This window comes from Callospermophilus lateralis, chromosome 7 (assembly GCF_048772815.1).
Source record: "Callospermophilus lateralis isolate mCalLat2 chromosome 7, mCalLat2.hap1, whole genome shotgun sequence".
Classification (NCBI taxonomy): domain Eukaryota; kingdom Metazoa; phylum Chordata; class Mammalia; order Rodentia; family Sciuridae; genus Callospermophilus; species Callospermophilus lateralis.
This window is the reverse complement of record NC_135311.1, coordinates 116,579,793-116,592,771: the sequence shown is the minus strand read 5'-3', so window position 1 is coordinate 116,592,771 and position 12,979 is coordinate 116,579,793. Positions and strand designations below refer to the sequence as shown.

The 12,979-nt window shown below is 50.5% G+C and overlaps 3 protein-coding genes across 4 annotated transcripts; 2 read left to right on the top strand and 1 right to left on the bottom strand.

The window, feature by feature from the left end:
* Positions 1–970: 970 nt before the first annotated feature.
* On the top strand, positions 971–7,461 carry Maneal (mannosidase endo-alpha like). The gene is made up of 4 exons (XM_076860722.2): positions 971–1,582; positions 2,712–2,821; positions 3,701–3,777; positions 4,984–7,461. The coding sequence occupies exons 1-4, from the start codon at positions 1,036–1,038 to the stop codon at positions 5,618–5,620; spliced, it is 1,371 nt and encodes a 456-aa protein (XP_076716837.2). The 5' UTR covers positions 971–1,035; the 3' UTR covers positions 5,621–7,461.
* On the bottom strand, positions 7,197–11,586 carry Yrdc (yrdC N6-threonylcarbamoyltransferase domain containing). Its single transcript, XM_076860724.2, has 5 exons — positions 11,179–11,586; positions 10,539–10,653; positions 10,299–10,418; positions 8,479–8,621; positions 7,197–8,186 (listed from the first exon to the last, which is right to left on the bottom strand). The coding sequence occupies exons 1-5, from the start codon at positions 11,568–11,570 to the stop codon at positions 8,114–8,116; spliced, it is 843 nt and encodes a 280-aa protein (XP_076716839.1). The 5' UTR covers positions 11,571–11,586; the 3' UTR covers positions 7,197–8,113.
* Positions 11,190–12,840, top strand: C7H1orf122 (chromosome 7 C1orf122 homolog). 2 transcript variants are annotated; one of them, XM_076860726.1, is made up of 3 exons: positions 11,190–11,696; positions 11,921–12,122; positions 12,370–12,840. In XM_076860726.1, the coding sequence occupies exons 2-3, from the start codon at positions 12,075–12,077 to the stop codon at positions 12,463–12,465; spliced, it is 144 nt and encodes a 47-aa protein (XP_076716841.1). In that variant the 5' UTR covers positions 11,190–11,696; positions 11,921–12,074; the 3' UTR covers positions 12,466–12,840. The 2 variants fall into 2 exon arrangements, with proteins under 2 accessions (XP_076716841.1, XP_076716840.1); XM_076860725.1 differs by lacking the exon at positions 11,190–11,696 and adding an exon at positions 11,764–11,830.
* Positions 12,841–12,979: the final 139 nt, after the last annotated feature.

Below are 12,979 nucleotides of genomic sequence, written 5' to 3'. Positions count from 1 at the left end.
GGCAACAAAGTGACTCTCAACAACAGTGAGAAAAAACTGGCCACAGAACATCACACCAGGGTCTGGTGTGATTCCCTGATCAGACAGATCTAGGAACTGGGTGACAGATCCTGTTCTGGAACCCTTGGTGTCTAACAGATATATAAGATCCAGGTCAGCCCTCTGGAGCTCAGAGCTCAGGAAGAATGGGGAACTGGTAAGTGTTTTCTCTGTCAGACACTGTACGAAGTGTTTTAGGGGAACCATCTCATTTAATCCTTACCTACTCTAGGATAATCTCTAGAGAGAATTCAGGGATGGCAGTGGCCTAAGACCGTCCGGTCTGAGTAGTGCAAAGAGCTCTGGAGAACCAGTCCTGACCCTTGGTTTAGGCTTGGTCAATGTGACCTTGCGCAAGTCATGGTCTTGCAACTCCAAGGCCATAGCCAGCGTCTGTAGGGTGGGGATTTCCAGATGTCCCCCTCCCTAGGCTTCAGAGGCTGCCCTAGGTGTTGCAGGGCCTGTGGCAAATAAGGATGGTTGGTGACTGAGACCAGTGGGAGGGGTACAGTGAAGTCAGTAAGGAGGGGTCGAGGGAGAAGAGGGTCCTTGGGGCAAGAGCGTCATAGACACCCTCTTTTTTCCCCACCCAGCCCTCTGCTCCCCTCATCCTGGATCCAACGCTGCCACACCGACAATCTCCTGAACTCCAAAGATCTGCATTCTCTCTCCCAAGCCGGGCGCCTGCACCCCGCTGTCCCAGCAGCGCGACTTAGGCTTCCGCCTCTTTGGCCTGGAACTCGCAGAGCTGGTCTCTGCTGCTGTCTGGTCCCCCCTCAGCTTGTCACCACTTGGTCTACGCCGCCTGCATTCTATGTGTGCGGGGCCCGCCCGCACTGCGGGGAGAGTCCGGGATCCGCCCACGCTTCTCCCGGCTCTGCGTCGCCGTCTCCCTGAGTCGCGCGCAGGCTGCGCGGCGGTGCGAGCCGGGCGGGCAGCCATGGCGCTGCTCGCCGGGAGGTAGCGGGGCTGGGCCCGGGGAGACTGGGGGCCGCCATGGCCCGGCGGCGGCGCCGCGCCTGCATCGCGCTGTTCCTGGTGCTGCTCTTCGCCTTCGGTACTCTCATGGGCCTGCGCACACTCAAAGCTCCGGACGGACTACCCGCGCTGGGCCCGGGCCTGGAGCTGGCACCCTTTGAGCGACGTCCAGAGGGAGCCCCCGCGCCCGCCGCCCGGGCCCCGGCCGCCCCCGCCGCACCGCCGCCGCCGCTGCCGCCTCGCACCGCGGAACCGCGCAGTTCGGCCGGACCGGTCCCCGCGGAGGCCGAGTCCGCCCCCGGGCAGAGTCTGCGCGTCTACTCGGACCTCCACGCCTTCTACTACTCGTGGTACGGGAGCCCGCGGCGCGAGGGCCACTACATCCACTGGGACCACGTCATGGTGCCGCACTGGGACCCCAAGATCTCGGCCAGCTATCCCCGCGGCCGTCACAGTCCCCCGGATGACCTGGGGTCCAGCTTCTACCCAGAGCTGGGGCCCTACAGCTCCCGGGACCCTGACGTGCTGCGGGAGCACATGACCCAGCTCAAGGAAGCCGCCATCGGTGAGTTCCCCGGACCCCTCAGCCTCGCCCATCTTCCCCATTTTCGTTCCACATCTGCTGTCCTGACACCGGCCCTTTGATTCCATTCAACCTCCAACTTGACTTCATAGCCTTTCCTTCCCATTACGGGCCCACTACGCGGCATTGCGCCTTCTTTTTAGTATTCCAATTGCCTTTCTGAACCCTTCTGACTCCCAATTCCAGAGCCTTCCTACAGGGCGGAGCAGCTAGGGGTTTGTACTAGAGCTGTCCTGCATAGGGACAGCAAAGAGAGGAAGGCAGAAACTTCAAATCTGTTGGGCTTTGGGTTCCAGGGAAGTGAAAATCTGGGTTTCCTGGTTCCTCAGGAGTCTGGGGTTCAAAGGAATAAAGCCTGGTATGACCTCTGCTTTCACATCAGGTGCAGGGAAGAGCAGCGGCTCTTCTTGCTTTTGCTGGCTGTAGAGAGGAAAGTTTGCCCATGTTGTATGACAGACCCTGCTTGTGGGGAGAAGGAGCTTTTCATCAAGTGCCTATCCACAGGACAGGTCCCTGAGAGTCTCCTTTGTAGGCTGGCATGTTCAGTTGGTTCAGATTTTATCACTAAATTCTGCTACATTTTGCAGTACATTTTAATATCGTACCTGGAGATGTTTGTGAATGACAGGGAAAACAAGGAATGACAAAGAGAGGGGTGAGAAATTTTCAAAGATAAACAAGACAGGGGCCATCCTTCAGGTTTACAGTCTAGAGGCACAGTCAGTCACGGCAAATGCTCTGAGAAACACCAAGATGACTTTTTGCACAGGCCTCTACTCTATGTGAGACCTCAGAGGTGATCCTCTTTTTGGAAGGTAGGACTGGGGCTTCTGGGTGGGTGTGGCATGGCCACCCTCTCCACTTTGTTCTGCTATTTGCTGATGGAACCAAAAGCCTTCTGACCTGCTTGGTGCTCTATGGCTCTCCTGGCCAGAGCGATTCAGCACTGCAGGCATGGACAGCTCCGAAGCTCTGGGATTGGTTCTGCAGGAAATGAACCTGGCAGAAGGTTTCCATGAATAGTTTTTCAGTTGGAAATCATCTGCCTGGAAAGAGAAGTCTGTTGAGGAGTACTCTGTTCCTTTAAAGTGTCTTCTATGTTGTGTTTCAGGCGTCTTAGTTCTCTCTTGGTACCCACCCGGCATGGCTGATGATAACGGGGAACCCTCAGATGATCTTGTACCTGCTATTCTGGATACAGCCCACCAGTACAACATCCAGGTGAGTCTCAAAGAAGAGGTCATGTGCTCTCTCATTCTGGAGACTTCTCCTCCTGTGCCTACAGGGTTAAAGCCCCTAGGGAAGTTCTTGGCTGTAGTCCAGGGATGGCAAATAGGGAGCCAGTGTGGTTGGGAGAGGGTTCTCATAAGCATTGCCTGTGTCACACTTACTTTCTTTACTTGAGAAAAATAAATATAGGATAGATGGGCAACTAAATAAATACCACTTTTTATTAAATAACAACAGAAGTTAGTTTGGAGATCCTGACCTTGGATAAAGGCTAGGCAAGTACTAAATGGACCTACAGATTGAATTCTGGATCCAACTCCCTAGCAGGAGGCAGCACTGGGCCTCACAGAGTGGGCCACACACAGGTCATCAACTCACCTTCAAGTGGAAGGACATGAAGTAAGCATGTGGTTATTTTCACTAAATGTACCAATTAGGTCAATCTCCACAACTGTAGCAAAGGAAGAAAAATGACAGGAGCTACATGTCCCATTCCTGAGTCCACCACTATCACATTTAACAGATCAAGTCACTTTTTCCCATCAACACAGCTTCCCATTGTTTCAGGCAGCTAGTGCCAATCACTTGGAACTGGTACATAGGTTGAAACCTGTCAGCCATCCTGTGGCAGCCCACCAGAATGATTCCTAGATGCCCTGTTGTGGAAGGTGAGCAAATTTCTTGTCCTTCTCCTTTTTTTTCTTTTTGGTCTAGAAGGATAGTGTCAGTCCTAACTCTATTGTGCCCACCATTGCCAGGCTTTCTCCTGAACTCAGCTTCCCCTACAGACCGTGTTTGGAGCATGAGCCTTATTTGTTGTGGCCCCTGGACAGACAATCTCTTGACCAGTAAATCCTTTGTTTGTGGCAGGTGGCTTTCCATATCCAACCCTACAAGGGCCGGGATGACATCACTGTACATGACAACATCAAGTACATCATTGATACGTAAGGCTGTTCTGGGGGGCTAGGGGTTTTTTTTGTTTTTTTTTTTTTTGGTCTCTGTGTAATTTTATTTTTCAGGTGTAGTTGGACACAATGCCTTTATTTTATTTATTTTTACATGGTGCTGCGGGGCTAGGGTTTTAATGGGGATCAAAATGGAGAGAAACGGATAAAAAGTCTGGAGGGCCAGGTCAAGAGATCCAACCTGCATGTGTTCCCAGCAGCTGTTTTATAGTAAATTACTGGGTTTAGCAGGGGCAGTGGCTCACATCTATAATCCCAGGCACTTGTGAGGCTGAGGCAGGAGGATTGCAAGTTCAAGGCCAGTCTTAGCAACTTAGTGAGGCCTTGTTTCAAAATTAAAAAAAAAAAAAAAAAGAGTTGGGGATGTAGCTCAGTGGTAAATTGCCCCTGGGTTCAATCCCCCAATACAGAAAGAAATTACTGGTTTTGAAATCAGGCTACCTGGATTTCAATTCCAGTCCTGGGGACTCTGTGATCAGAGGCAACCTGAATCTGTTAGGCATCTTGTTCTTGGACTTCCCAGTTTCCATAACTATGAGAAATGTGTTTAACTCAAAAAAAGTGTTTGCTGGGGGAGGGGTGGTGGTGCAGGGAGTGTAGCATGTAGCTTACTTAGCATGCAGGAGACCCTGGGTTCAATCCCCAGCCTCCCTTTCCCCCTGAAAACTCTGCAAAGATCTGGGGTAAGGGGAAAATTCCAGAAGACTGGCAAATGTCAAGGCCCTAAGATGTGACAAGCCTGACATGACAGGTAACACCAGATGGGTAGTGGAGATGGGTGAGATAATGGCAGGAGTGGAGGTAGGCAGGGTCAGATCAAGCAGGTGGGACCTTATAGGTGGTGATAAACTAGCAGTCAGATCTGTTTTACATTTTAAAAATAAAAATTATATTATAGGAAGGTAGAAATGGAAGACTGGAGACCAGTTAAATGGCTAATGCTGCAGTTCATATCAAAGATGGTGGTGGTGTGCCTCAAATGGGGAAGTGAGGTTTAGTAATGGCAAGGCTGGGGAAAGGAAGGTGAGGAACAAGGTTCTTGCTTAGAGGCTTGGTAAGTCCAACTGTGCAGACTAGTTGAATCCCAAATTGTGCTGTAGGCATTGAGAACAATCCCAATGTGGCTGCTTCTAAAGCTGTGCTAGTTTCTTGCTTCAACTCAGGCTCCTTCCTCCTGCTCCTCAGATATGGATCCCATGGTGCGTTTTACCGCTATAAGAACAGCATTGGCAAGAGCCTCCCACTCTTTTATATCTACGACTCATACCTAACATCCCCTGAAGCCTGGGCCCACCTCCTGACACCAAATGGGCCCCACTCAATCCGCAACACTCTCTATGATGGGGTCTTCATAGCACTACTGGTGGAGGAGGGCCATACCCACGACATCCTTGCTGCAGGATTTGATGGCATGTACACCTACTTTGCTTCCAACGGTTTCTCCTTCGGCTCCTCCCACCAGAACTGGAAAGCTGTTAAGAACTTTTGTGATGCCAACAACCTCATGTTCATTCCAAGTGTGGGGCCTGGCTACATTGACACTAGCATTCGACCCTGGAACAACCACAATACTCGGAACAGGGTCAATGGCAAGTATTATGAGACAGCCCTACAAGCAGCCCTGACTGTGAGGCCTGAGATCGTTTCCATCACCTCTTTCAATGAGTGGCACGAGGGTACCCAGATCGAGAAGGCCATTCCCAAGAAGACACCAACACGCCTGTATCTGGACTACCTGCCTCATCAGCCCAGTCTGTACCTGGAGCTGACCCGCCGCTGGGCAGAGCATTTCATAAAGGAGAAGGAACAGTGGCTGATGTGAGGGGCTCATGAACAAGGGCATGAGGTGTGCTGGCTCAGCTGAGGCTGTAGGTACTTGAGCAGCTGAGTGCTTCTGGGTGGGCCATGAAGCCAGGGCCCCTATAGAGGAGTCAGTTCCTCAGGCAAGCAGTGCTGGAGTAACCTGTGATGGAAAGTGAGGTGGTGTACCCCAAGGGAAGAGTAGAGGCTGGCAGGTGACTTTTACTTAGCCCAGGCAGCTCCACATCCTCCTCAGAACACTTTCATACAACCTCTGCTAGCTTTGAACTCTGCTGCAGGTGGTGGTTGTCTAGTGGAGTCACCTGACCACTGCTCTTGGAAGGACTTCAGGGTTCTGAGCTAGTATGCACCTTGCTCCTTTCTGCCAGCCTCCCCACAACATTGTCTTCTTGGAAGACAAGCAACCACTTCTAAGACTTTCTAAAAGGAAACTTACAGGTTGAAGCTCCTCCCAGTAGATTCCTGAACCCAATTACCAGGAAGTCGTCTTGAACATTCACACATTTATTCAACACTCACAAACTGAGCACCTTACTATGTGCTAGGTGCTGGGGAAAACTTGACTGAGGAATGGCTCCTGTCCTTCTGAAACTTACAGGAATCAGCCTTCCTTATTTGGTGTGGCCTTGTAGCTAGTGCTTGGGCACAGTTTAAAGTTTTTCTTTTTGGCAGTTGTACGCAGTGCTGAGAGTTCAGTTCTTTTTCCTCAAAGAAAATACCTCTGTGCTCCAGAACCTACTTTTTCTGGGATGAATTTTCAGTTCCAGGCAGAGTAGTAGGATACTTTCTCCCTTTAGCTGCCCGAACTGAACAAGGCCCACTTGTCAGAACCGCTTTCAGTGCTACTGTGATTTTTACTAATGAAGTATCAAGCAGTATTCTCAAGTCCACACTCCTTTTGCCCTCAAGACCTGTTTCTGACCTGAGTCAGATTCTGGGACAAAATGATATATGGGCTGGGCTAGCTATAGTTTTAGCACAATGAAGACTGGGTTTGCTTAATAAGTTACTAGTTTACCTAAGATTTCTAGAGGGAATAGTTAACAAACCAGTGTTTATCTATGAATAAATTGCATTAAAACAGGATCCTGAACACATTCTTGGCAAGATCCTTAGGATATACTTGAAATAATGTATGTTGGAAACCCCAATACTAAGAGTATTTTAAGACTGAATCACAATTTTGGGAAATAGGGTACAAGTGGAAAGAGAAGAAAGTGGACCCCAGGTCCTCTCAAGGACATCTAACTCCAGTTTGGTAACTAACACTAAACCCTTTCAGACAGATAAGCAGCTCTGGCCACCTAGCTTGTGACTTCGTTGGGGAAGCCAAAACAGGCAGGGACACTTGAAAGTGCTGGATGTTGACCTATAACAATTTCGTTTCACACACATACAATTTGAAAAAGACAGCAGGGCTGGCAGGAAGGGGCAGCCATCCTTACACATTGTGGATGCAATGAAACTTGATTTAGTTCTTCTGAAGGCTATATCAAGAGCCATAAAAGCATATATACATTTTTGACCAAGCAATCCTACCTTAAGGAATTAATTTACTTCAAAAGAAAAATAAACCATTTATAAGAATGTTTAATAGCATTTTTTAATAGTAAAGAAAAACAAAGCTCAAATGCTCAACAATAGTTATGTCTAACATTTGGTATACATACTGAACAAAGATAAAAGGCTGCTGAGTAAACACTGGAGGCATATACATATAATAAAGGCATATACATATAATCAACTATAATTTATTTTATAAATAAATAAGAAAAAGTCACTGGCTGAAAAGGATTTGGTTTCCAGTATTATTTAATTTACAGCCCCCCACTCCCCCATCAAATCTCCCTTCAGGCCAAAATGACAACTCTCCCTGCCAGGCAATCACAACCACCCTACTGGCCCCACAGATTTGGAGGAAAATGTTTGGTCTGCAGTTCTACAATTTTTATTTTAACCTGGTTCCAGCTTGAGGAGCCAGCAAACCCTTGCTTTTGGTCACCTGACTTTTTGGTATTGGTGATTGAATCCGGGGGTTCTTAACCACTGAGCCACATCCCCAGTCCTTTTTGAATTTTGAGACAGGGTCTCAAGCTGATTAGGGCTTGGCTAAGCTGCTGTGGCTGGTCTCGAATTTGTTATTCTTCTGCCTCAGGTTACTGGGATCACAGGCTTGAGCCACTGTGACCAGCTTACTTTTCAATTTAAAAGAGAGAGGGAGGGAGAGGAGAAACTGATCAGATTTAAGACCACCCTAGGAATGTTCTTAACCTTTTTATTCAGCTTTGCGCTGATGCATGCAACCACAGAAGAAATATAACCTTCCCACAAAGTGGTTAAACCAGCAGTTTCTGGTCTAGTATTCAGAAAGACGTGTTGCCTAAAGAATAGGCTAGTGACGTGGCTCCAGTGGCCTCTGCAAATGAGGCCTTGACAACCACCAGTGGACAGACACATAGTATCCAGCACTGTCCTTGGGTCCTTCTCCTGAATTTCATGGGCAGGACCTGTGTGAGGGGAGTAGCCCGTACTTCTGTTGGAGAATGGCTGTAGTGCTTTCCAGGGCACTGAGGAGGATACAGAGGACAGTTACAACCTGACTTCTCAAAGCCCTGAGTCTACCAAAGCCTGGTGACCAGGGATCTCTCAATTTACGGTTTAATGCTCTGTTTATCAAACACTTGATGAAACCTAAAAAAGCCAGAAAACACCAGCATATATAAATTTAGTCCCACTGCACCTTCCATTTCTCCATGCCTACCAGCACCCCTCACAGCAAGATAGGAGTGACAACCTTCGTTTTGTCAAAGCTGTTTTTCATCTTCCTAACCTCCTTCAAATTCTACTCCTCCAACTTACCAGCCTGGACGAATGATGCCAAATTTTCCAGACACAGATAAGTCAACCACAGTAGAACCAAGGCGACACTCAGGGCTCTGACCATCCCCAATTGGTCCCCCATCAATGACCAGGGACAAATGAGGCCAAAGGTCTTGGAACTCCTATGGAAGCAAAGGAAGAGCATGGCCATAATCTTTGGCATCTGCCATGATGTCACATTGCACATGGCTTATAAATAAGACAGAGGCTTCAGTTTTAAAATAGGAGACATCTCCCTCTGGGCAGAGGAAGGAGCCTCACTTAGTTAAGGCCAGCTGTTCTAAGGCCCTGTGTTAATACCTAAGACAGAGAACCCTTTGGAGTCTGTAGCCTTCCTGGGTTAGCATCCCAAGTAACACCTGTCTAGAATTTAAAGAAAAACCTTGCTATGCCAAAAGGAATTTCCACACACTGCTTAATTAGGGATGTATAAATACAATGACCGGGGTTGCCGGTGGGGATTAAGATGTGGTCTTTAACCCTGGACTGTGTAACAAATAAAAATCATATTATCCAGGTCTATAAAATAAAGGGCCTGAACTAGATGACCAAGGATCCTTCCAGCTTTAGCACTCTGATTCTGGACCTTAATTGAACTTTGGATCAGGACAGAGAGAGAAAAATAGGTACATGCCACCATACTCAATCCTTGGGATGTGGGAAGAATGCTCCTACCACAACCGTGAACTGGATCATTAACTGAGCTTGAGCTTGCCCTACCCCCTAGTGAAGACATTGCAGTGGAATTAGGACTGGGAATTCAGAATGGGGCAGTAATAAATGGCAGTTATTGTGTTGGATGGGTCTACTCATTGCTAACAAATTAAAGAGCCTATATCACCTCATAAAACTCTACATTTGTGTTTAATAAGAAAAGTGAAATTTGCATCCTCATTCTTTTTTTATTTTTCCCTTTTCTCAGTACTGGGGTGATTTATCACTGAGCTACTTGCCCAGTTCCTTTTAAGTTTTTAAATTCTGAGACAGAGTTTTGCTGTTTTCAATGTCAGGCCAGCATTGAATTTGCAATCTTTGTGCCTCCAGAGTTGCTGGGATTACAGGAATGAGCCGCCACACCTGGCCATGTTCTTATTCATTCTAATCTAAGTAGCCAAAATGGGATTAGCATTGATCCTTTCCCTGACCTGGCTTGTGCAAAATGACAAGACCAAGATGAGAGCTTTCACTTCATCTATCTACCTACCTACCTTCCTTTATTCTCTTTCCCTCCCATCATACCGCTGTCTTGCTCCCTTTTTTGTTGTACTGGGGAATGAAAACCCAGGTTTCTGCACATGTCAGGCAAGGGCTCTACCACTGTCCAACATCCCCACCTCTTTTTATTTAAAAAATTATCTTGAGACAGGGTCTTGCTAAGTTGCGTAGGCTGGCCTCAAACTTGCAATTCTCCTGGCTCAGACTCCTGAGTAGCTGAGATTAAAGTTGTGCAAAAGGAGCCGGGCTTCTTCATCTATTTAAACAGCACTATTGTAAAAAAGACTTATAGCCTAACTCTTAAGTCTCCCACAACTGCTACCCCCACAAAAATAAGAAAACAATAACTTTATTTATCAGAATCTTTCCTATTACAAGACAAAATGAAGGAAAAAAAAAAAAAACCTAGTTCTCCACTGCTTCTCAAACTTAAGAGATAAAACCTTCACATGTTTCAGATTCCTTTCCCCAACCCATGCCAATGGGGTAGCCTTCCCTCTGCTGGACCCAAAGAGCAACTCTCCCACCAGGCAATTTCTATGTACCATCAAGCCCATTGGTTCAAAGGACTGGATGACTCTCACCTCAACATTCAGAGAACTGGCCTGGGAGCTGAGGTTGGCACTGGTGAGAGCAAGAGGTCCCCCAAACATCTGGGCCAAGTCCAGCATGAAGGCATGGTCAGGAATCCGGATACCTACAAGCTAAGAAGCAAGGGTAAAGTGGGGGATCATCAGGAAGGCTGGAAAGGGTAGGGGTTACCTTTGGTCTGGATCCCAATGAAACCAAAAATGACCAGGAAGTCTGGAGATAATTTGACTCACAGGAGTAAAGGGGTTCAGGTCTTTGTTGAGCTCTTCTGAGCGTTCCATCACCAGGGTCACTGGACCAGGCAACAGGTCTTTGAGGAGCTCCTCAGGTACTCTCACTTGGCAATACCTGGGAAATAAAGGAGCAAAATCCACTCAAAATGAAGAACCTCTGGTGTGGTTCTTTCCCAGAGTCGAGGCAAATCCAGGAAAGTTTTATGGGCCTAAAATGAAATCTGCCTGTCTCCCTGATTCCTCTCCCGAAGAACTCGAGAAGTCAGGGATGAAGAGAAGGAGACCAGGCTTGGCGTCCACTGCCTGTCTCAGGGATTTCAACAACTATATGGCATTATCAAGTCCCGCGTTTTATTTTCTGCAAGGCACTCGCTGCTAAATTAAGCTTCCAGAGAACTGTTTCCTTTTTCCCCCAAGGCCTCCCCATGCGCACAAGAGCGCCAAGAAAACAGGGAACTGCCGGCCTCTCTAGTTCAAGGCCTGGCACACGTTAAGAGCTCAGTACACATTTCCAGTTCCGGATTCCTTGGTGAGCCTGGACAAGCCCCTCCCGCTCTCTGCGCCTCAGTCTCCCAAGCCTGTCACCGGAAACCCCTCCCGCGGTGCCGCCCCCAGCGGGGCCGGGTCGGGGCGGCCTCACCTGTAGACGTCGGCCACGCGGCCCAGGCATACGGCCAGCGGCTTGGTCTCGCTGCGGCCCTTGAGGCGGTACACAGCGTCCAGTGCCGTCGAGCAGCTCGCCGAGCAGGCCAGGCCGTACAGCGTGTCTGTGGGGACGGCCACCACGGCGCCGGCGCGCAGTTCGGCCACGGCGGCCCGCAGCGCCTCGGTCCAGCCAGCGCGCTCAGGACTTGGGGCCTGCACGGCCCCATTTCCCGGGAGCCGCAACAGCCGGGCCCCCGGCGCCGCTAGAGCGGGGCTCGGCGGGCGGAGAAGGCGTCCGCTACGAGCGGAGCCCGTCGGCCCCTTGCTCAACCCCACGCTGGCAGCCACTGCGGCCCTCAGCCCCGTGCACGGTCGCGCCGGAGACATCCGCGTAGGCCAGCTTCCGGGAGGAAGTGACGCACCTAACCAGCTTCCGGTCCGGGAGGCTCGGCCCCACCTCCGCGCCGGGCAGCTTAAAGGGACCGCGACCCCCAGGAGGATTGAAGGAGACCGGTGGGGACGGGGCGGGGCACAGCTTTGCGGAGCCCTAGCGCAGCGCTGGGGAGGGGGGGCGGCCGAAAGGGGGGCGGTGGTCGGGCCGCGCAGGCGGAGATGGAATGGGGCCCGGGCTCAGACTGGTCACGGGGGTGAGAGGGGGCCCGTCGGGGCGGGGGGAAGGGGCTCGGACCCCGCGCAAGCGCCGGCCCTGACCATCTGTCTCGCTCTCTCCCGGGCAGGGAGGCTGCCGGCGTGGACCGTGGGAAGGCGGGGCTGGGGCTCGGCGGGAGGCCACCCCCGCAGCCGCCCCGGGATGAGCGCGCCCAGCAGCTGCTGGACGCGGTGGAGCAGCGGCAGCGGCAGCTCCTGGACACCATCGCCGCCTGTGAGGAGATGCTGCGGCAGCTGGGCCGCCGGCGCCCGGAGCCAGCTGGTGGCGGGGTCAGTGCCCACCCCGGGCTGGGCCTGGGGGGTGGGGTCTGCTCACTTGCTGGACTGACCAAGCCTTAGCTTCCCCTGGAGGGTGGAAGAGCGTCTCCAGCGCTTTACCCTTAATCTCCTTTGGTCTGGGCGAGAGGTTTTTAAAAAGTTAAGTATTTGATCCAAATGCCAAGTGGCCATATCTTTGCGGGGCCTAATCCAAGGCCTTTCCTCCCAAGCTCACTTTTCCCCCTTCTGTTGCAATTAGAACGTCTCAGCGAAACCCGGAGCGCCCTCCCAGTCATCAGTCTCCGCCAGAGGTGGCTTTCCAAAGGATGCTGGTGATGGAGCTGCGGAGCCCTGACCATCCCCGAGCTGGATACCCTGACTTTTCTCCCTCCCCAGGGCTGGCGGCTGGACTCTGAACAACTCCCTTCAGTAAAGGGGCCAGTCTTCACTGAGTGTGGCTGATACTTGGCCCTCAGCCTGGAGTGGCAGCTCTGCTAGCAGCTGGGTTCACTCCGACTTCATCCTGGCTGAAGGCAGTGCTGGGCTTTGAAATGTAGCCAACGAATACCCAGTCAGATTACTCGGATTTGGGCTGATCAGCAGTGCTCGCCAGAGTGGTCTGGCCTGCTTTGGGGGTTCCAGGTGGTATTACGTGTCCATTTCATCCTTTGGGGGCTCTTAGCCCCAAAAAACTTTCAGCAGAGCCTTGATTAAAAGGAAACCTGCAGACTCTCCTGGTTACTGACCTTTCCTTTCTGTCCCCTCTCCGAGACTGATGACTGGGCAGGGGGAGTGGTGGAAAAATGTCATCCATGGGCAGGGGTGGGAAGAAATGCCACAGATACTACCAAATTTAAATAAGCATTTAA